This window comes from Taudactylus pleione, unplaced genomic scaffold (assembly GCF_031769625.1).
Source record: "Taudactylus pleione unplaced genomic scaffold, aTauple2 ptg000019l, whole genome shotgun sequence".
NCBI lineage: Eukaryota > Metazoa > Chordata > Amphibia > Anura > Myobatrachidae > Taudactylus > Taudactylus pleione.
In genome coordinates, this window is record NW_028284421.1 from 30,531,173 (window position 1) to 30,553,669 (window position 22,497).

The 22,497-nt window shown below is 42.2% G+C and overlaps 1 protein-coding gene across 1 annotated transcript in view; it reads right to left on the reverse strand.

Annotated features, from left to right (window-relative positions):
* The window catches only part of VPS13C (vacuolar protein sorting 13 homolog C), a 452,448-nt gene that overhangs the window by 245,090 nt on the left and 184,861 nt on the right, over window positions 1-22,497 (reverse strand). The window contains exons 23-28 of the mRNA XM_088446402.1: window positions 21,605-21,731; window positions 17,856-17,973; window positions 16,943-17,078; window positions 16,503-16,593; window positions 10,636-10,796; window positions 10,384-10,540 (exon numbers count right to left, since the gene is read on the reverse strand). Of these exons, the coding sequence (XP_088302528.1) occupies window positions 10,384-10,540; window positions 10,636-10,796; window positions 16,503-16,593; window positions 16,943-17,078; window positions 17,856-17,973; window positions 21,605-21,731 (790 nt within the window). The remainder of the gene's footprint in view (window positions 1-10,383; window positions 10,541-10,635; window positions 10,797-16,502; window positions 16,594-16,942; window positions 17,079-17,855; window positions 17,974-21,604; window positions 21,732-22,497) is intronic.

Here is a 22,497-nt window from a genome sequence, read left to right on the forward strand (position 1 = left end):
CATAGTGAAACCGGACAAAGGGTGCAAACCTTCAGTTACTAGAGCGCTTTCCTAACAAAAAGTGATTTAGTTATAACAAAAGCATACCAACAATTACACTGCAATATTACAGGTTGAGTCTCCCATATCCAAAATGCTTGGGACCAGGGGTATTTTGGATATCGGAATATTCCGTATTTTGGAATATTTGCACATTATAATGAAATGTCTTGGGAATGGGACCTAAATCTAAGCACAGAATGCATTTATGTTCTATATACACCTTATACACACAGCCTGCAGGTCATTTTATACATTTTTTTATAATTTTGTGCATCAAAAAAAGTTTGTGTACATACATGAAATTCATGTTTGTTTCATATACACCTTATAAACGCAGCCTGAAGGTTAATGTATACTGTAATTTAATAACTTTGTGCTTTAAACAAAGTTTGTGTACATTGAGCCATCAGAAAGCAAAGGTTTCACTTTCTTAGTCATGCTGAAAATATTCAGTATTTCGGAATACTCCGTATTTCGGAGTATTTGGATATGGAAGACTCAACCTGTAACAGTTTTCTTAATTTAAAAGGACTTTTCAACATTAATTTTATAAAGCTGAACATGCCTGTGGCGTTTATTCCCGAGAATAATCGTTAGGAATGATGTCATGTAAATATATATATATATATATATATAAATGTGTGTATCAACATGGATTCTAGGCAGTGACCTGTATTTGCCCTGTAGGAATACAAGGCTTGGAGGAGATTTGTCTTCCTGGAACCAGGCATCTAGATAACCATCGCTTATCTCTACAGGCCATAAAGTTTGGGGAGAGATACATCCTTAATGCAGATGGTCAGACCTAGTCAAGCCAGGTCATGGGATATAAAATCCTTTAGGAGGGAGATGACAGAGATGTAGGGTATGTTACCTGCTTATTGGTTTCTAAAGACCCCTTCACACTGTTTCAAGACTCCCACTTCCTATAGACAATATGGAAGGGTGTGGCCGATTTCTTAATGCCCAGTGTACAGCAATGAAAGAGTGAAAAACCCAAAGGTGGGGGCTAGTGCAGCTGTGAGGGTATAACTATGCATCTCCCTCAGTGATAAGTGTTCTTGTGCCCAAGGAGAGTCCTGATGACTGGCCGGAATCCAATGCTCCCGTGTCTCCTTCACGACGGAGTCTAGATGTAAAGACTCTGGGTTCTTTTTCATTCCTTTTATTTTCTGAACCTATTTGTGATATATTTGTATTGTCCATATTTGTACTACCTTGTTCTGTAATCAATAACCTTGGAAATATTTTTCGGATTAAACATTCTTAATCCAGTGTATTCTCCGTGTTCTTGTCGAATTCACGAGCCTGTGCGGTCAAAGCTACGTACCTATATGTAAGCGAGTGTGCATATTGAGATATAAGGGGAGAACCTAACGACTCCCGTTAACTTCGTTGGTGGTGGTAGAACTGTGTTAGAGTAACCGCACGTGCTGAGGTAACCATAAGTCACAGTTGGCGATTCTCAGATTGAGGTATCTGGAGAATCGGCCCGCAGGTCGTGACAAATTGGTGGCAGCAGTGGGATGATGATAATTGTTGTTTTTAGCACAAGAACTTAAGTGAATTAATGGTGTGTGATTCTTGAGAGAAACTACATCATAAATTCACCAGAGAATTACGCTCAAGGTTTAGATTTTAAACGGATATACATAGCAAATAGTTTCTTCCCCCCCCCCCCTTCTCTTGTTTTTCTTTTCTATTTTATTTGGCGATTAGTTTGAGGTCCAGAATGACCACAGAGTACCTGCAACAGAAAAGGGATGACCTTGTGGCCATGTGTATGGAGAGAAACATTGCATGGAAGGGCCAGAACAAGGATCAACTGGCCCAATTACTCCAAGTGGCGGATCGGAATCTTACTGCTGAAGGTGGCCAGACAATGGAGAACCCTGCTGCAGAGGCGCAATCTGTACTGGACTTTACAACAGATGCACAGCGGGGGTCGGACACCTCTGCTGGATCAAGTGAGTCTGCACTAGAGAGTTTCCTTCAAACTGCTGACAGGCATATGAAGGACAGGGACTCTGCCACAACTCTGCAGCTGATGCAGCAGTTCCAAACGTCTGCTGACAGGGAAGCTGCTGGACGCCGAGCTGACCAGGAAGCAGAAGCTGCCGAGTGGAAGACAGTCCGAGAGGCTGAGGCTGCGGAGCGCCAGGCTGCGGCTGAGGAGCGCCAGGCTGCGGCTGAGGAGCGCCAGGCTGAGCGCGTGTTCCAGCTGGAGATGGCCAGACTCCGCGGACAGAATGCCACCTGTGAACCGGGTAGGAAAAAGCCCTGGCACGATCAATTTCCTGTATTGGAGAAGGATGGCGACCTCGATACATTCCTGAGGGGGTTTGAAAAGACTTGCCGACAGTTTGCACTGGACCCCAGTGAATGGGCGAGTTATTTAACCCCTGGGCTAAGAGGAAAAGCTTTGGAAGCGTTTGCAGATCTTCCCTAGGAACTGGATGGTGATTATGCTGCGATTAAAAAAGCCTTGTTACAGCGTTTCAACATCACCCCTGAGGCTTATCGACAAAAGTTCAGAGACTCAAAGCGCAGTCCCTCTGATAACTATGCGGGACTTTTAGCGCAATTGTCAACCCTGTTGCATCAGTGGGTTGATGGATTGCAGGTGACGGACTTCGACAAACTAAAGGACCTTATTCTCCAGGAACAGTTCCTCGCACTGTGTCCAGCGGAGGTCAAAGAGTGGGTCCTGGATCGGGAACCCAAAACGACTCAGGAGGCTGCCAGCCTGGCAGACAAGTACACCAGCACTCGGGCTTCTGTGGTGAAGAAGAGCTTGGGGATGCCAGGACAAGCGGCATGGGGAGAGAGACGACCCGGAGGATAACCCCCGCGGGACCCTGCAAAACCAGCTGTTGCTGCACCTTTTGGGGGGGCGGGGGGAAAACCTGTTTTGGCAACTGGCCGCTGGTGTTTTACATGCAATGAGCTGGGGCACATCAGTGTCGATTGCCCCAAGAAGAAAAGATAAACACCCGCTCCTGTGAGTGGCCCGGCAGGGAAACCTGTGCCAGCATCCTGTGTGTGGAAGGGCCCCAAGGACACCCCCGGGACAATCTACAAGCAGTCCAGGTAGGACACCAAGTTGCACTTGGGCTATTAGACTCTGGCTCAGACCTGAATCTCATCCACCCAGCCTTAGTGGGTCCCGAGGATATTATTCCAGGGAAGACTATTACAGTGCGGGGAGTGGGTGGGGTGCACCCAGAGTTGCCTATGGCTCGTATCTTGACTGGGGAGTTGGGAGAGGTATCCGAGATGTTGGGGTGCTGGACAATTTACTTGCTACAGTACTATTGCGGTGTGATTTGGGGAAAATGCAAACTAAATATGTAACTGAGAATTATGTTGTAAATGATGCAAAGGTACAATCTAACCCAGTTTTTCCCCAGGTGACCCCTGCTAACCGACCCAGCATGAGTACAAATGAATGTGATTGTATCAGTGATGTACAAAGTTCTGTTCAAGCAGATAACCCTTTGCAGTTCCACAGGCCAGAGTCCGGTCAGTCAGAACTGGGTCTAACAGTGTACCCTAATGAAAAACTGTGTAATGTACTGTTAGCAGATGATATTGCAAATGTACCATCATCAGGGGTTGGAGTGAATACTGTATGCAACAATGACTCCAATGTAACCCCTTCATTTACAGTAATGACCGAGGGGCTGTGAGTTAACCCTTGCAGGTGTGGAAACCAGCTCAATAGAGGTTAATCCCCCTCATCCCCCCTCCCTCCCTGTACACAGGTCAGTCTCAGACACTGAATTGGGAAAGGACGGGGCAGCTGCTGCCCTAACTCCTTACAGTGACCAGGTAGTCCAGAGGGATGCTATCAAAGCTGCACAGGACACTGACCCTAGCCTGGAATCTGTAAGAGCACGAGTTAGCCGAGCAGATCAGGAAGGGAAACATGTTAGAATCAGCCAGGAATACCAGGAAGGGGAGCCAGATATAATTTTTGTGGAAAATGAAATATCTTGGGAGAGAAGCGTCAGGGTTGTGCAACAAGGTGCATTTACTGGCATAGCCAAGTGTCCCACTGTATATGGTACTGGGGAAATTACTCCAGTCCCTGGAGCAAATGATCTGGAAAAATTACAAGTACCAGGGATTGATGGTAATGAAATGTGTAAACGTGTGTCTGATGTGACTCCTGCCATAATTGTAAGTACCAGGGAGGAAGCAGTACAGAGGAGCTGTGCAGTAATCCCTGAAGGAATGAGCAGTGGTCTGCTAGCACTCACAGAGGACAGTAATATTGTATGTCCAAAGTCTCCCCACCCTCACACAGAGACCCTCAGTCCAGCAGATCTAGGAAGACGGGAAGTTTTCAAGATGGAATCTGGTAGGGTCAGTGACGTGTTTTAGAGTCTACCCGTTTGTATGGCAACTGATGGTCCAGGTATCAGGGCCAAAGTATATAGTTCTCAGTATGTGATGTATCTCTGTGCTAAGACAGGTCATGAGGGGGAGGAAAGGATTCTAGCCCCAATTAACTATGACAGAGAGAACCTTACTCTCAAACTTCCTGCTGCAGAACCTGTGATCCTGTCACACACCACTGACCCAGTCATAAGCCATACAATCCCCACTGGGCTGTTGAATAAGAACCTGACTGGAATGCTTGATAGTAATGCATTAGATGATCCTGTGAGGGAGGAGGGTGTGTCAGAGTCACAGCTGACACAGTTAAGCATCCTACCCCTTGAATTAGAAGTGCAGGCTGGTAACCAACTGTTTAAAAATGTGATGTCTGATTGTACGTTGTCTCCAATGACTGACATGGAGATTGCAAAAGTTCCTTCTCCTGTTGTAGGTCCCAGGGAGCTAGAGATTGACACTGATCACTCCCAGATACTGTGTAAGGAGATGGAGCCAGGGCAGAGTGATAAAGGGAAGTACTCCCTACCTGAACTAGCAGTGATTCAGACCTGGTCAGATGAGCTGGAGGCCCAGGACTGCCCAGAAAGCATGAGTGATGTGCCGTTCTCAAGGCACAGGGTAGAAGGAGGTATCCTTCACCCACAACCAGACATGGTGGAGGCTATGACTGCATGGTCTACCCCTAAGGTTGATGAGAAGGTTGTGTCTATGTTAGGTATTGCCGAGTACTCCCACCGGTCTGAATCCCAGTCCAGCACCCTAAACCAAATACTTAGGACATTTGTGAAATCCCAGGGAAGAGACCAGGAGAGGTTCCTGCCGCATCTCCTCTTGCCATACTGCGATGTGTCGCAGGAACCCTCTGGACTCCTATGCGGGTGCAGGGTGTGCAACCACTTAGATTTGGTTAGGAAAGAGTGGGAAGGTAAATTGATTCCCCCTGAAATGTCAGTGGTGTCATACATGGTGACGTTCAGGGAGGAGTTGCAGTCCCTAAGGGGAATGGCGCAGAACGATCTGAATGCTGCTCAGAAGAAACAGATGCTCTGGTATGACTGCAGCATGAGGGAGGGTACATTTGAGTTAGGTCAAAAGGGCCTGGTGCTGAGCCCTATGCAGCTGACCAAGCTACAGGCTGCCTGGGAAAGTCCCCAGCTTCTAGTACCACATCTCCAAGATGTCAATAATATGTTGGCACAAGAGGATGGGTGGAAGAGGCAGACTGTGCACCACAGTAATCTGCTCATAGCTTGGCATAACACGGAAGCTTGTGTAATAGCCATGTGTCACCTAAATGAAAATGATCAGAAATCTGACCCCTTGGTGGATTTAGAAGCTGCTGCACTGCCATGAGAAGACATGGTAGTGGGGGTCACAGGAGAGAATGTGATAGGTGGATCACTGTCTCTCCTGTGCCCATCTTCAGGGGGAGGTGTGGCGTTTATTCCCGAGAATAATCGCCAGGAATGATGTCATGTAAATATATATATATAAATGTGTGCATCAACATGGATTCTAGGCAGTGTCCTGTATTTGCCCTGTAGGAATACAAGGCTTGGAGAAGATTTGTCTTCCTGGAACCAGGCATCTAGATAACCATCTCTTATCTCTACAGGCCATAAAGTTTGGGGAGAGATACATCCTTAATGCAGATGGTCAGACCTAGTCAAGCCAGGTCATGGGATACAAAATCCTTTAGGAGGGAGATGACAGAGATGTAGGGTATGTTACCTGCTTATTGGTTTCTAAAGACCCCTTCACACTGTTTCAAGACCCCCACTTCCTATAGACAATATGGAAGGGTGTGGCAGATTTCTTAATGCCCAGTGTACAGCAATGAAAGAGTGAAAAACCCAAAGGTGGGGGCTAGTGCAGCTGTGAGGGTATAACTATGCATCTCCCTCAGTGATAAGTGTTCTTGTGCCCAATGCTACCGTGTCTCCTTCACGACGGAGTCTAGATGTAAAGACTCTGGGTTCTTTTTCATTCCTTTTATTTTCTGAACCTATTTGTGATATATTTGTATTGTCCATATTTGTACTACCTTTTTCTGTAATCAATAACCTTGGAAATATTTTTCGGATTAAACATTCTTAATCCAGTGTATTCTCCGTGTTCTTGTCGAATTCACGAGCCTGTGAGGTCAAAGCTACGTACCTATATGTAAGTGAGTGTGCATATTGAGATATAAGGGGAGAACCTAACGACTCCCGTTAACTTCGTTGGTGGTGGCAGAACTGTGTTAGAGTAACCGCACGTCCGGAGGTAACCATAAATCACAGTTGGCGATTCTCAGATTGAAGTATCTGGAGAATTGGACGGCAGGTCGTGACAATGCCCATCTGCAATATCTGCTAAATAAATTACTATTCCATTCTGGCTTCACTCTATGAGCTTAAGAACAGTAACCAATATAGAGAGCACAATGGCCTGAAATGTATTCCAGGGTAAAAAAAAAAAATATAAAACACTGCATAATAACAAATACTTCAAAAGAAATAGAAAACACAACAAATCTAGAATAAAAAAATTTTTTTTAGTAAGCACTGTATAATGCTGTGTATCAGCCAATAAAGTGAAGCACTATGGAGTCATAGGGCCGCAATCAATTACAAGTAGGGATGTGCAGGCTTCGGATAGGTTCGAGTTTGCACGCCGAGTTCGGATTTTTCCTTCCAAAAAAACGGAACTCAGAAAGAGGCAAAACGTCATCTTGCAGGGACAAACATCATCATTCCTGGACTTTGTTTTTTTGGAGGGAAAAATCCGAACTCGGCGTGCAAACTCAAACCTATTCGAGCCTGCACATCCCTAATTAGAAGCGAAAAAGCCGAGATCCGCAAAAAAGTATCGCCGATTGCGACTTTTTGCCTGTGGGAAAAGTATCGCCGTATTCAATTCCGTCCGCTTTTCACGTACGCGAAAACGCAATGTAATAGGCGAAAAAGATTTGCCTCTGAACAGTTTGAGAAAAGAAGTGCAAAATTTTTATTTGGGGGTGCAAAGGTGGGGTAACCACTCAGAACTCTTGGGACAGCCCCCCCCAAAGGATAACTGCGTCAAAAAAACTAAAAAAAATATAGGAACACCCCAAAAAAGACTAAGAAAAAAGGGCAAAAAAGTGCAAAGTGGAGGTACAAACTTAAAAACCTAGCAAATTAGACTTTTGGGGGGTTTGCAAGTATGGGTGAGGTATTTTTTGGATTGCAGGTGCTTGCTTCAGGTGCGTTTTTTAAAATTTAACTTTAGCGACTTTAAACTATGCTTGCACCCATTTTCATGTACCTCAAATTTGACAGGCCTACTTATTTTCACAAAAAAAACCTGCTTAATGCTATTCTTCACCACTTGTGCAAAGACGCTAATTAGAAGATATTGACACACCTTAAGTACCCCAAACAGCTTTATTAGAGCAAATCGGGGGCATGTACATTGATCTAATGTTAGTGCATCTTTTAGGGGGTGTCAGGCTGATTTCCCCAATTCTGACAGCACTTTCGCCTGTTTTGTATTCCCTGGGTTGCGCTTTTGCGTCTTTTGGAATTTAATACGGCAAATCGCTGGGACACCCGCGATAAGTTTCCACGGCTAAAATATGCGGTGTACACGAAAAAAGTCCGGAATGCGAAAAAGTATCGTGGGTGCAAAACTAATTTAATACGGCCCATAATGTCAACATCATACATGTGGACATAGTGAAAAAGGTGAACATAACGGTTAGGTTTGCGGCACCTTCAGAAAAAAGATTGCTAACATTATGAACATGTCGACAATTCATAAGTATCGACATGCTAATTATTGACATGATGTCGACATTATCACCATGACTAAATTATAAATGTCGACATAATATACCATACCCAGTCAAGCCATCTAAACATGGAAAACACAATTAATGTGTTAAAACAAGCTCAACTCCTCCATGGATGAATTTAGAAAGCAACATACATTATGATGTAAAGAGGCATTTATTTCTTGTTTAAATTACTGTATTATGCAGGAAAAGGGCCATGGGCCCATGAATGATAGCTGCAATACACAGAGGCTAGGCACAGAGCTGTAAAAACCTCACACTGGAGAATGTGGAATATGATAACATAGTGGAACGTCAGGCATATTTTCAAATTAAGGTCCATATTCAATTAGCGGCGAAAAAGTGTGTTTTTTTTCGCCATCAGCGAAATCTGACAATTTTCGCCCAAAAAAAACCCAACAAACAGGCGAAAATGGGAAACAGGCGAAAACTGCAAAAAAAATAAAAATAAATAAATAAAAAAACAGGAGAAAAGTTTTCTCCATCCCAGACCAGGAGAAAAAAAAATGCAAAATTACTATTTTTGACTAAAAATGTGGGCATTTCTTTCAGAACCCTTTGGACACCCCCCTAATGATAAATTACCACAACATTTTTTAGTTGCATTCTTTGGCGAAAAACGACAGTCAAATTTTGAGTGAAAAAAAAAATAAAAAATTATTGTTTAAAATGAGTTTAACGTATTGGGTCTAGTTTTTCACGGGCGGTATGGATGCGTCAAGTGTTTTAAACATCGCACGTGGCCGCACAGGCGTTTTAACGTTTTTAAAGGTGTGCTTTGACGACACAAAACTATACTTGCACTCATTTTAACGTACCCCCAATTTACGTGGAACAATAATTTCCTGGAAAAAAAAAAATCAGCTTTCTTTCATACGTAATGTTTTTCCATATACGCAAATTACCGCCAACCAACGCAATTTAAGTACCCAAAATACTTTTATTATGGCCAATCGTACAGTTCTAAAATAATTTCCGATGTAAGTCAGCCATTTTTGGGGTACATATGCAATTTCCAGAGTTTTTCACCTATTTTCGCCATTTTTTATTGGCCCTCCCATTTTCATTGTTTTTTTTGGGGGGGGGGGGGGGGGCGAAAATCAGCCTATTTCACAGGTTTATTTGGCAAAAGACATCAGTTTTTGCAGCTAATTGAATACGGGCCTAAAAGGGAATTCAATTAGATGTGTTAAACCCTTAAGTTTCCGTGCATAAACTTATCGGACCCATCTACGGAACAAAACCCTTTGTGCATGTATGCACACACCCGTTTATCGCGTAAAAACTGGACAAAACTTATTCTCCCGAAAAAATATTCGGGGATGATTTCTGTAAAAAGGTAAATCAGCCTATGTCCCCAAAAAAAGGTAAACGAAGATAGGAAAATGGTGTAGAAGTGTGTTTAGTGGCCATAAAGAAAGATTTTGGGGTTCTTAAATTGTGTTAATTGGCTGTTATAATCTGTCTAAAACAATAAAAAAATTATAGAAAGCAATATTTTTTTGGTAAAATAAATGCTGTAGTTAAAATAGGGGTACATTAAAATGGGTGTAAGTATGTTTTGGTGTAATTTTAGGGGACTTTTAAAAGAAAAAAAAAATCTAAAATACACCTGTCACCACTGCAATGTTTAAAACACCTATTCCATTCATACAGCCCCTTAAAATACCTATTCCTACTATGTTAAACCCATTTTTTTCACCCCGAAACGGATATTATTGGCCAGATTCAGCTATTTAAAAAATTACTTTTCCCTTATTAATCATTAAAGGGGGCGCCCAAGGGGTTATGTCCCAACTTTTTACCCAGAAATTGAGATTTTGGAAAAGTTTTCACCTTCTCCAGGGTGCCGGAAAACATAAAGCTGAAAAAGGACTTTACGCCATGCAAAAAGACCCGGAATCTAAAATGCCCGATAACTTTTCCACAAAAACTTTTCATGAAAAATACTGTTTAACGCCAGTTTTAGGGATAATCGTGGCTAATTGAATGCGGCCCTGTGTGTGAATTTGTTACTTTGTTGTTTATTACTTCTTATTGTAACTATTTCTTAAAAGAAAATAGATTATTCTCTTGGCCAGAAACGGATATCAGTAACAAGAAAACATTGGATCTCAGTGTACTACCTAGAATATCATAGTAGTCCAGAGTAATCTTCTTCAAGTATGATATAGCTCTGAGGTCATAGGTCTTAACACAGGCCTCAGTTCCCAGTTGCTGTATACGGAAGACCAAGACGGTAGTCTCCTGATTTTCCTGTTGTTTAGTCATTTCTAATGTAACCTAGTGAGATAAAATGAAATGTTTAGACCACCCATACACCAATGAAGTAGACTATCAATGCATTCTAAACCATCAATGTATTTCAAATTACTTACTTCTTTTACTTCAAACTTCAGCTGAAGATCAGTCAGCTCCTCATAGCTGGTTTTTACTGTAGATCCAGCTTCATCTTCCACTGAGGTTTCTTTCTGGATAGGTTTAGTTTTTACAACCGATAATGCATCATCTCTTGTGTCAAAGAACTCTTCATCTGAGTCTAAATGATAACATTAAAGAAAGGAAAGGAGTAAGAAAATTCCCTGTACGTAACATCAGACAACCTAAAAGCAAAGTATGTACCTTGGAGCACCACCATCATACAGAGGTGTCTTTGCTGGTGTAGCCAGTAACACTCAACTTGCGTTTGTATTATTATTTTTTCTCTGAAACACTTCCTGGCGGTTCATTGTAGAATTAGGGGGAGATTTAATAAAGCTTGGAGAGAGATAAAATTGTGAGAGATAAAGTACCAACCAATCACTCCCTGTCATTTTTCAAACACAGCCAGGAAAGTGGCAGTTAGGAATTGATTGGTCGGTGCTTGCTCTCTCACAATTTTATCTCTCTCCATATTTTATTAAATCTCCTCCTTAGTAAGGAGACATACATTATGTTTGACTAGGAAGTATATTTACTGTCAGTTTGTTGATGACTTATTACCATTTTAAAACTATTGCTGAAAGCCACTGATGATCGGCAGCTTTGACAAACCGACAGATGTTACATATAACCCTAAAACACAGCTCGACAAACACCAGACTATAGAAAGTAGCACAGTTCCAGCAGACCACGCATCAGCTGGGGTAACTGGCTTGCCCCTCATCAGTACTAACTAAACCGTGCCGTTGCGGGCTAGCTCATTGCTTTCACAAGGCGGTTGAACATCTCCATCTGCTCCTGGAGTCATCAGTTCTCACATTGTAGGTTAATTACATACAAGTCGATTGGCTCCGCAATTCCTAATCTATTCTCTTCTGCCTGCAGTCACTTGATCATAAAAGCACAAAGGGGAGCACTAAAGAATAATTACAAAATTATTTAATAAAGCATAATTAAGTAGGCATGCAATATACCGTAAATATATGTAAAAAAAACAATCAATAGAGCTGAAATGTTAAAAATATACAGTATATAAAAAGGTAAAATCTTTACTGTCCTGATAAAATACAGTCCACTCCGACTTAAGGTTCCAGTGTAGTTAGGACACCACTTTTAAATGGGACAAATAAATAATCCAAGATATTGTAATCATCAGTAAACCCAAATGCCAACATAATGCTCACTCATTGAATTACGCTCCCTGTGTGATGTAAGAGACGCCCACCTGGTATGTGGTGGGACAGCATCTGTGGAAGCAACACGTCATCGGCCAGTAGCAGGTGAGGGGGAAGCGGCTTCTGCAAAGATTAAGGGCATATAACTTGTGTCCAAAAGTGTTCCAATAGGTTCCAGAAGGTTCTGATGAAACAGTTATACTGTCACAATGGAGAAAAACGTTAACAACTCTCAGGATTGTCCTCTACCGCTGGATATTCTGGTGATTGTCTGGATTATTACTCACTGGAACTCCTGTGAGTGGATCCGGTGCACTGAATAGTCTTCTAAGTGGAGACCATCATGCCAAACAACCTAATGCTCCGCAAGATCGACGGACTAGGCACCAACAGAACCGTTCAGTAGGGTCCATGTACTGTCCGCCACAAGAGAACAACAAGAGTTGTCACAAGAGTTGTCGAAAAGGCCACCCCAAGAGCTGAAAGCGCAGACAAGGAAGCAGGGGAGAACTTGCGAAAGTTGGGATACAATGATCCAAAAGTACTTGAAACAAGCGACCTAGGAAGGTCTGTAACTATGAAGCCAAAGTATCCTACACAAGCATAACATCTGAAGAGGGCATAGTTGTGATACCTTCTATGTGCAATATGCGCGGCATCACCACCCTTAGTTCACTGCAATACACGGAGCTGGGGCTCCACCATACTGTAGGGCCCGGCACAGACAGGGGGCAGATTCGATTGCTGATTGAGGACAAAAGACCACTTGCCCAAAACGGAACATCAAGATATGCGTTCCAGACACCTAGAGAGCATTTTGTTGGCCTCCGTGCTTTGGTGCTCTGATCGTAGAGAGTTCATTCAGACTGAACTCCCTACCCCCTGGTGCTCAAGGCATAAAGATAGAAAATCGTGTGGGAATGAGCCGTTCGGCAGTCAAATCAGAAAGGAAATAGAAGTCCAGTTTCCATTCCTGCGGCGAAACTGGAGCAAAAATGCTGGTCTAGAGGAGATGAATGATAGCATGGTCCAATGCTACAGTGTTCGCCGTTCCTGGAGAAGAGTGATGTTAAAAACCAAAAAGCAATGCCTTGATGACGTACCTCCGAGGTCAAAGATGAAACCATAGCAAATAATGCCTAGCACCAAGGTGCCTGAAGAAGTCACTCAATGGTCTCTGAATTGGAGCAACCGCCCTACCATTTGCACATGAACTGGGTATGAGATATACCCAGTTAGGCACTACGCTTCCTTGGAGCTGTATCCCCAGAACCGTGAGTGGTACTGGAAAAACTGCCTCTGGAAAACTAACCTCTGTGAGGCAGAATCAGCTTGTAATACAAATGGATATCAGAGGCGCTGTCTAAGCTGCAGGTCCAAAGGGGGTAGTCAGCCCCCTAATAGATATACAAGTACAAGGAATATGGTGAACCGCGCTATTATCAAATGGAATGCTTCAATATCTTTCAACATTAAAAAATAATAACATGCATATTCATAAACATGGGTAATATAATCATATAGAATATAAATTGTTTAAACATACACAGCGGCTTGGTTGAGTGTAATCAAATGGTTTTAATATCAAATAAAATCACATAACAAATTGGAAAAAGAAATAAAATCAATGAGGATCACCTCATATATAAGATGCAAGGTTCAGTCCAATGCAATGGTGGGTCCAATAAATTATATTGGCATAAAAGGGACAGTCTTGTGACAATCATATGGTTCAAGTTAATTATAACCTGTTGTATACAGACATGAGTCACTGTTCAATCCGGATTAATGTCCAGCAATAAATAATTACCAGCCTCCAGTGGAGCGTCACGTCCTGATAAAGTCCAAAACTGGGCAGTATATTATGCGTGGTTCCAGATACAGGAGTGGGCTGGAATAGATGTGTTAGCCGGTCCGGAATCAAATTAGTGATATCCCAATTGGAATGATGGTGGGGGGGAACAGCCAAACGCGTTTCAATGTGGAATAACCCACACCTTCTTCAGTAGCAAATGCTTTTAGTTTTGGACTTTATCAGGACGTGACGCTCCACTGGAGGCTGGTAATTATTTATTGCTGGACATTAATCCGGATTGAATAGTGACTCATGTCTGTATACAACAGGTTATAATTAACTTGAACCATATGATTGTCACAAGACTGTCCCTTTTATGCCAATATAATTTATTGGACCCACCATTGCATTGGACTGAACCTTGCATCTTATATATGAGGTGATCCTCATTGATTTTATTTCTTTTTCCAATTTGTTATGTGATTTTATTTGATATTAAAACCATTTGATTACACTCAACCAAGCCGCTGTGTATGTTTAAACAATTTATATTCTATATGATTATATTACCCATGTTTATGAATATGCATATTATTATTTTTTAATGTTGAAAGATATTGAAGCATTCCATTTGATAATAGCGCGGTTCACCAGAATCAGCTTGTGGTAGACAGACCTTCCAAGGACGCACCACCCCGAAAATAGGAGCGTAAACTTGAAAACGCTAACCCCGCCAGTAGGGACAGCCACAAGAAGAACAGTACTTTCCAAGGCTGAATCATGACCTGAGAACCTATTAGACAGCAGACAATCCTCCAAGTTTTAGCTAGTGTATCCATAACTGACGCTGAGCCCTGAACAGGAAGGGGCGTATGTTGAGCTAAAGGGCTGCCGCAGCAGCAACTGTGGGAGGTGCTTTCACTCGGATACAAAATTCTTTGAAAACAAACGTGCGAGTAATGGAGACCTCGTAATCCAGCGTCTCTTAGGCCTCCATGATGAGACCGTAGAGTTTCGGCGAAGGGAAAGTAATGACATTCCGTCGCCAACACTTGGGCAGACCCAGAGCTACCACTTGGGAATCCATATTTAAACCGCCTAGAGAGTGGCGCACAGCAGCATGGTGTCGAAAAAGGACAATAGGTCCTCACCCTTAGAGACAGCATAAGTCTTCGCAAGTTCCTTCGTATGCAAAAGTTCTAATGGAGCCCTCCACCTACCTGTACCATGCACAGCAGAGGATTCCTAAAAAAGCTTGCCAAATGTGAGAACCCAGTCTTAAATCCTGACGCAGTAGAATCTAGCAGTTCCTGCAAAGGAAAGACTCTCTGTGCATCCCCTGCTGAAGGCAGGGCTCATATGCCATGCTGCTGCTGGAAAGGGATTGCAGCGTTGGAAGTTCCACACCCTCCACCTCCATGCTCCCCAGACCTGGAGTACTGTACTTACCAGTGTTGGGGAAAACTCTGTTCAAGCCTGCTTCACCTGGGCAGCCTGTCAGCGCGCGCGCACCCCCTGTGTGTATGGGTGGGCAGGAAAAACGGCGGCTGCCATCCCGGACTACACCCTCTGCTGGCACCCTCAAACAGAGACCGAAGTGCTGTGAAGGGGGGTTGCCGCTAAGCACCCCCCCCCGCGCGCGCTGGTCCGCTGACCACATAGAGCAGCCGTCGCACTCAAAAGCACAGCTTTTTAACTAAAAAGAAAAATTTAAATGACAAAAGAAAATGAAAAATCTAAGATACAAGAAAAGAGCTGCACAGCAGCCCTTTAAATGATGCCCTATTCCTCAGGCACTTAAAGAACACTGGAATTGTGAGATTGAAGAGGGGAGGAGTTTAGGATTTAAAGCTACAGTTTCATTAAATGCCAGCTCCAGCCCCAACCTACAATCCCATTGTCCAGTGTTCCCCAGCCTTGCTGCAAAAGAAATAAGATTTCTAGACCCCTTTTGGGAAATATTTTGACACACCTTTTGGGAAATATTTTGCCCCCACACTGCTCACCACGTCTTACTTATCCTTTTAAACTTCTCCCACCACTCTTTTTCCTCACAGATTCTGATCTATGGCACATGGCTACTCTGTGTTAATGCTTGTGACCTCAGAGGTTTCCAAACGCAATCCTCAAGGCTCCCCAGCAGTTCAGGTTTTAGCAGAGGCATCTTTAGAGACGATGGGGCCCATGTCCATTCCCCGTCCTGGGCCCCCTCCTCTCTTCCCGGCGGCCGGCAGCCGACTAACGTGGCTGGCCGGCTACCTGAGCATTAGTAGACTCTGCACACTAGAGTGTGCTCACAGTCTACTGCGCATGCGCAAAACGCCAGAAAAATGGCCGCGGCGGCCATTTGTCCGGCTTTTTGTACAGCGCTGACACCTGGCGTGGGACCTCGGAGGGGTAAGTTTTAAACAATATGGGTGGAGGGGTAAGTTTTAAACAATATGGGTGCAGGGTGTGCGGTGCAGGCTCCCCTGGACCCGGGGGCCCGTGTGTACCGCGCATCCTGCACCCATTATAGATACGCCCCTGGGTTTTAGAGATACCCATGATTGAGCACAGGTGGTTAAATTAAATTGAGGTACTAATAAAACCACCTGTGTTCAACCATAGACATCTCTAAACCTGAACTGTTTGGGAGTCTTGAGGACCGCGTTTGGGAACCTCTGGCTTATGTTATTAAAGGCATTAATAGAATGAATGTCATATAAATGTCACAGCACATGCGTATGTAGAACTGTATTTAACTCCCTAAAGTCATAGAAAGTTTGGAATGAACAAGTACAGTAGTAATGCAGCTGTGTTTCTCAACATGCACAGACAAATCAAACATATTGTGTGCTTATCCTCTGCTCACCAGATGATTCTTCCTCTAGAAGAAGTGACTTTTCAATCTCTCGTTTAAGGATTTTTTCAGGCCTTTTAGTTAAAATAGGGCGGGTACGAATCTGGACAAAGCAGAAAGAGAAGTTTGTTGCTACACATTATTTAATATTAGGGTACATTAAGTGTGAAATGCTACAGATTTGTGCTGCATTGTGAGCCCACGTATTTTAGCCCAGGGCACGCTGTGTTTACATGCTTTATCGGCCTCCACACATTTACCATCACATGATTGCCGGTACACATTATGCACGCTACCTGCAGTATTCATGCATCTTATCAGTGCTGATGTGGCATTCACATCATTTGCCATGTGTAGATAAATATAAAGAATTTCAAGACACAAGGGCACGAAAAGTCCATGTCTCTTATTCCTGATGGGAAGACAACGCATTTCTCTGTGGTCATACTCACCCTTTTGTCCTTAGCTGTTGGGGTGCTGGCATGCTGCTCAGGGAGGGGAATGCTATTAACAAGTCCAAACACTCCTTGTATTTTATGGTCCGAGATCTTCATACGCAATAATGGCAACTCACCAGACACCTTAAACCTATAGGAGACAAGAGCAGAGTTTAATGCACCTGCCACACACATGCCAGCTGAGTGAGATCCAGACCAGCAGAATCTGTACCAAAGAAATGAATGTATATAAAAGAGAAATATGTGCAAAAACATATTACTATATGATGAAATGCCCAAAAATTCTCACACATTTCATAAGCTCATGAGAAGGAAAGAATACAGAAACTGAGTATTGAATGGTTTCTACCACTTATAAAATAGTTTGAACTGAGGGTCACTTAAAAGGATAATATATATATATATATATATATAAAAATATAGTCCACTATATCCAAAAAGCGGCACTCAGAGACTTGAAAATAGCAAAGAAAGGACCCCCTCCGGGGTAACTTTATTCAGTCATGGTCGACGTTTCGGGGAGCTTGTCCCCTTTCTCAAGACAACAATAAATGTTGTCTTGAGAAAGGGGACAAGCTCCCCGAAACGTCGACCATGACTGAATAAAGTTACCCCGGAGGGGGTCCTTTCTTTGCTATTTTCAAGTCTCTGAGTGCCGCTTTTTGGATATAGTGGACTATTTATGGGGAATTATCACCCTATTGGAGGGCACCAGAGGAAGTTTATCATCCAAAGGACTGGTGAGTGCCGGGTTTCAGCCTGCTATAAAAAAAAAAAAATATATATATATATATATATATATATATATATATATATATTATATGTATATATATATATATATATATATATATATATCTATATCTCCAGTATTTGTCCAGAGCAGCTGACAAGGTAAGGGACTCCTTACCTAGGCATTCGGCTGTCTCGTTCTACCATGGCCTTCTCCACTTGCACCTGAATATCAAGAGGTTGCAGGATGTGAAGAGAGGAAGAGTTCATGGTTCGTGCTGTCTTCCAGTCTTCTCCTGTTGCCACACGAAAAAATGTTACAGGTCTGTTAGGATCACATTTCTGCAAATAACGTGCAAATTCTACTAACCAAATTGAGTAATATTTCTGTCTCATATTAGTCCATTACCATAAATAAAACTACTAAGACAACTTTTAATTTATTTTTAAAAGTACCAATAAATTCTTCTCTCAGATGTCAAATGGAGGGGCACAAACTCACAATTGGGGACTACACAAACAATATAAGTGACAAGGCAATCCCGTTTAACCACCGCTCCCAATCAAGAACCTTTTTGCAAACAGATGTGTCCTCATACATCTAGCACCAATGCACCATGCAGCGTGACTTGCCTGGCGTGAGTGAGCCGCCAGATCCAGTGTTACTCAGCTAGCGTCTGGTGTCTTTTTCACCAATTATGTGTCTAAGTGGCAATGCAAAACGACTAGGATGCACTAGCAGACTGTGCTGATTAATTAGATATGCGACACTTGGATATCTGTGTGCACCTGAGTCTATAGATGAACCACAACGGAACTTGGATTGAAGAAAGCTACAGCCGCTACACTGTAGCACTTCGTATACAGAATCAGAGGACTCCGTCTCACTCAGATACAAGTGTTGCATAACATCTAATCAGCACAGATTGCAGGTACATTCTGGTCACATCACATTGAAACCAAGACGCATTTTCGGCGGAAAAGGACGCAAGAAAAGACATCCGACGCTTGCAGAGTCTCACAGGACCTGGGGCACCGTGAGGAGCTTTTAAGTGTGGCTGCAGCAAAGATGTGTAAGGAAACATAAGTAGCAAAGAATAAAAGTAGCAATAATGAACCCAAAAAAACCTGCACAGATCTAAAGTGCACAAAATGGACTTCTGATCTGTGTTACACATTTGGACTTGGGGGAAGAGGATTTAAGAGTAAGTGAAAAAAAAAAAAAAATTCCAGCTTCAGGTAATATGACAGTTTCACAATGGGAATTACAAAAAAACATTGTTATGTGTGGGAAAGGAATGAGCACTGCTACAACTGCCTGCAACACCTTCTTGTCCTAGCTCACTTAAGAGACCATGAGAACTAGTACTGTATATATAATATATTGCAAAGGAGTTAAAGGAGATCTATGTAGCCTGCTATGCACAGATCTACATCTGTTCAGCTAAAGTCAAATCTCTACAGGCGCAGAAAAGATCCAAAGTCAATGTGAAATGAGTCATACCATAATGGAGGCACCTCACTAGCCCTAGAGTAGGCCAGCTGGATCATCTCATCTTGAGACAAACTTCGGAAAGAGATTTTTTTTTTTTTTTCTGGATTGCTTGACTTTGTAGAATCACGAGACACATTGGAGGAAGGACCTGATGAACTCACCGAATGTAGGTCAGTGACTTCTGGAGAACGGCTAACTATAACATGGTGCATTTCAAAGATCAGAGAACCAGCTTTCTGTCAAGTCCTACCAGGGTCGTTGGAAATGGTTTTGGCAAAATCATGATTCCATGCACCAAAGAGTATAGACGTCCCACATTTCTGTAGTCTGGTCTATTTGACTGTCTGAAAACCCTTTGCATCGTAGAATAAGGGCCATGAGCACATTGTAATTAATTCTAGTCCCCTGATGTTTTGATGCTAAAAAAAAAAGATTTCTGCAGCAGAAAAAGTTTCTATGAGCAGATGCTGAAATTAGGAATTTTCTAATTTACTAGTTATAGAGCTCTTGCATGTGCACATCATGAGCTGTTCACAGATTTCAAGATGTAGGGAACACTCCACAGGGCGCAGTATCTACCAAATGATACAGTTGATCATCCATGTTTCTATCTCTGGGATACAGATGGCCAAGAAAGTGGCAATCTCCCCACTGAAAACTGCTTAATATTCATTAAGGTTAGCTGATTGCTACAGTACCTTGACTGATGAGATAGGCAACCACTGGTCATAGTCCGGCAAGACTTTTTATTTGTCGGGGAATCAGACCACCCCAGAAAATCTTCCAGAAGGCCCTCTAGTTTTGCAAGATCGAAATAGAGCTTGAAACTGGCATTCATAGTCTCTACTTCAAAGTTCAATATTTACAATAAGCATGTGAGAGCTGCCTAGCTACCATCCCAACAGTATAGAACCTATGCTTACAAAGATGAATGGATTCAACAAGCAAGACAGAGATATGTTTCAGCCCTTCAAGTAGATGGATTAACGTAAACAACTTCCGTGTTCACAAAGCATAGCTCTGAAGCATGATACATATTCTGAGAAGATAGATCCAAAAGGGCTGAAACCCTGACAGTAGTGGTAGAATAGTAATGAACAAAAATGGAAAACTTAACACTGGAGTCCATGACAATCTGAGAAGTTATCTTTTCAGGAGTGACAATTGAGCTTCAACAATGTGGTCTGCACATTGCTTATACAGTCTCTCAGTAGGAGGTCTGAATCAAGAGCCTTTCTATGAAGAAATCAGTGGTAATTTCTTGCTATCAACAGAGTATTTCAAAGTAGCTATTGCTCTGATGAACACCATAGTCACAAGCAGTCGTGCTAAACTTTAAGGGTCTAATTTACAAATGGTTCTTCCCGATAACATAACTATGTGAAGACAAATCTCCTTAAAGTGGCATCCTTAAACTCCTTAAAGTCAGAGCTAGTTTACATCTCTTTGACTAGGCAAATTTAAATTTCTCATTCTACCCAAGCAAATTTATTTATTTTCTTTTAGTGCGTAAAATACAAGTAGTTGTTTTGTTTAAAATATATCATTAACATGTGGATACTTTTACAGATTTACAAAGTAATTGCGCAAAATGACCCTGAAATGTATTTAACTCTACTGCGCACAGAAATACCACATATTTATACTTGTCAAGGAGTATGTAAAAAGGATTTTACTGACAAACTGGCATTTGTTGTTCTTGTTTGTGTTTTTTTATGACAGCAGAAAATATACATATATCCAAGAACATTGGTGACTGAACATTGCAATTGATCAACTTAAATGTATAGTACAGAGAACAAACAAACCCAGTGAGTGGCAGCTGGTCTGCCAAAGGTTGAAAGAGAGTGTACGGTGACACAATCCTTTCATCAGACTGTTTCAGCAGATAAAATTGGAGGTCTGCTGAAAAGTGTGTATGCATAGACTGGATGTAGAATTTGCAAACAGGTCTGCAGAAGGATTGTATAAACAGTCTGATCTGGGGTCTGATCTCCAGAGGATTGGACAAGTGTGTACCCAGCTTTAGGTTGACATCTGTCATAAAAATTCAAGTTGACTTAGAATATTGTACTTGAGTTAAAGGACAAGATTTCCCTTTTGCCTAGTCATAGATGAGTTCTTGACAGACATTATATCTGAATGACTGCAAAAAAAGATTATTGTTGATGAAAATTATATTGAATTTATAACACAAATAAACAAAGATTAAATTCGAGATAACTGTGGACAATAAACTACAAAAAAAACCATTGGGAAGCAAATTACATGTACACCCTATTGTAAAAAGGAGGGTTCTTAGATGGAGGAGCCATAACCGCTTGCTCTGCCTCTTGTGGCTGATACTTAACCAGAGTGTGAGTCTGTGCCCCTACTTGTATAACATAAAACCACAGAGCACACAACCTAATAAACAAGTGTTTCACCAATACCTGGCCTTCCAAACAGCATTTGTACTTTTTTGATCTGAACATGAAACTTATCATAAGCCTTATCCATAAGTTCTTCCAGGGATGAAGATCCAGCAGTTGGGTGAAAACCTTGATTAATGCTGTTTAGCTGAAAGACAAGAAAAACATGTTTAGTGACAAACTTCATTCTCCCACATGGCCTCACTTTATTCTTAGGATAATAGTCAGAATGTGATTTATATTTTGCAGGAATTGCACAAATGTTGAGCAGGAAAATGTTATACGCTAATCACAGCCAACACATTAAAATATGAAGTGTGGGTTTTGTTTTGCATACTCTTTTGAACTCTGTTTCCACTGAGTCCAACACGTCCCCACCCTCCTCTCCTCTCCCGTTCTTTGCTCTATGACTTCACATGACAATCAAAGTTGTGAACTTGTGTAGCAGACTGTGTGGTAGCCAAACAATGTTTTTGGTGAAAGCTCTGTGTCCTGTAACATCCTTCCCCCCATTCTCTCGTCTCTGCCATCACATAACATGCTGAGTGCTGCAGCCTTGTGGAAGCCTTGCTTGTTTGACCGCCAAAAAAGTATTGAAAAGATAACGATGTAGCAGAAGTGCTAAGAAAAATAATCATATGCATGATTAAAAGATATTACTATTTAGGGGGGAAAGTCAATAAGCCGAAATAAAACAATCACTTTTCAATCCAATTGCCCATTAATTTTGTGTTTCACCAGTATGTGCGCTCCAGTTTTTCGAACAATTAAATTCAAAAAGTCGTCTTCAGGCATTCGCGCGATAATTCTTGCATAGTTTACACGTTATAAGAATAGGTAAAAATTGGGAAATCTGTCTGTACCCCTCAAAACAGGCAAAAGCGTGTCTGTTTTTCATGGCCAGAGTTTTGGTC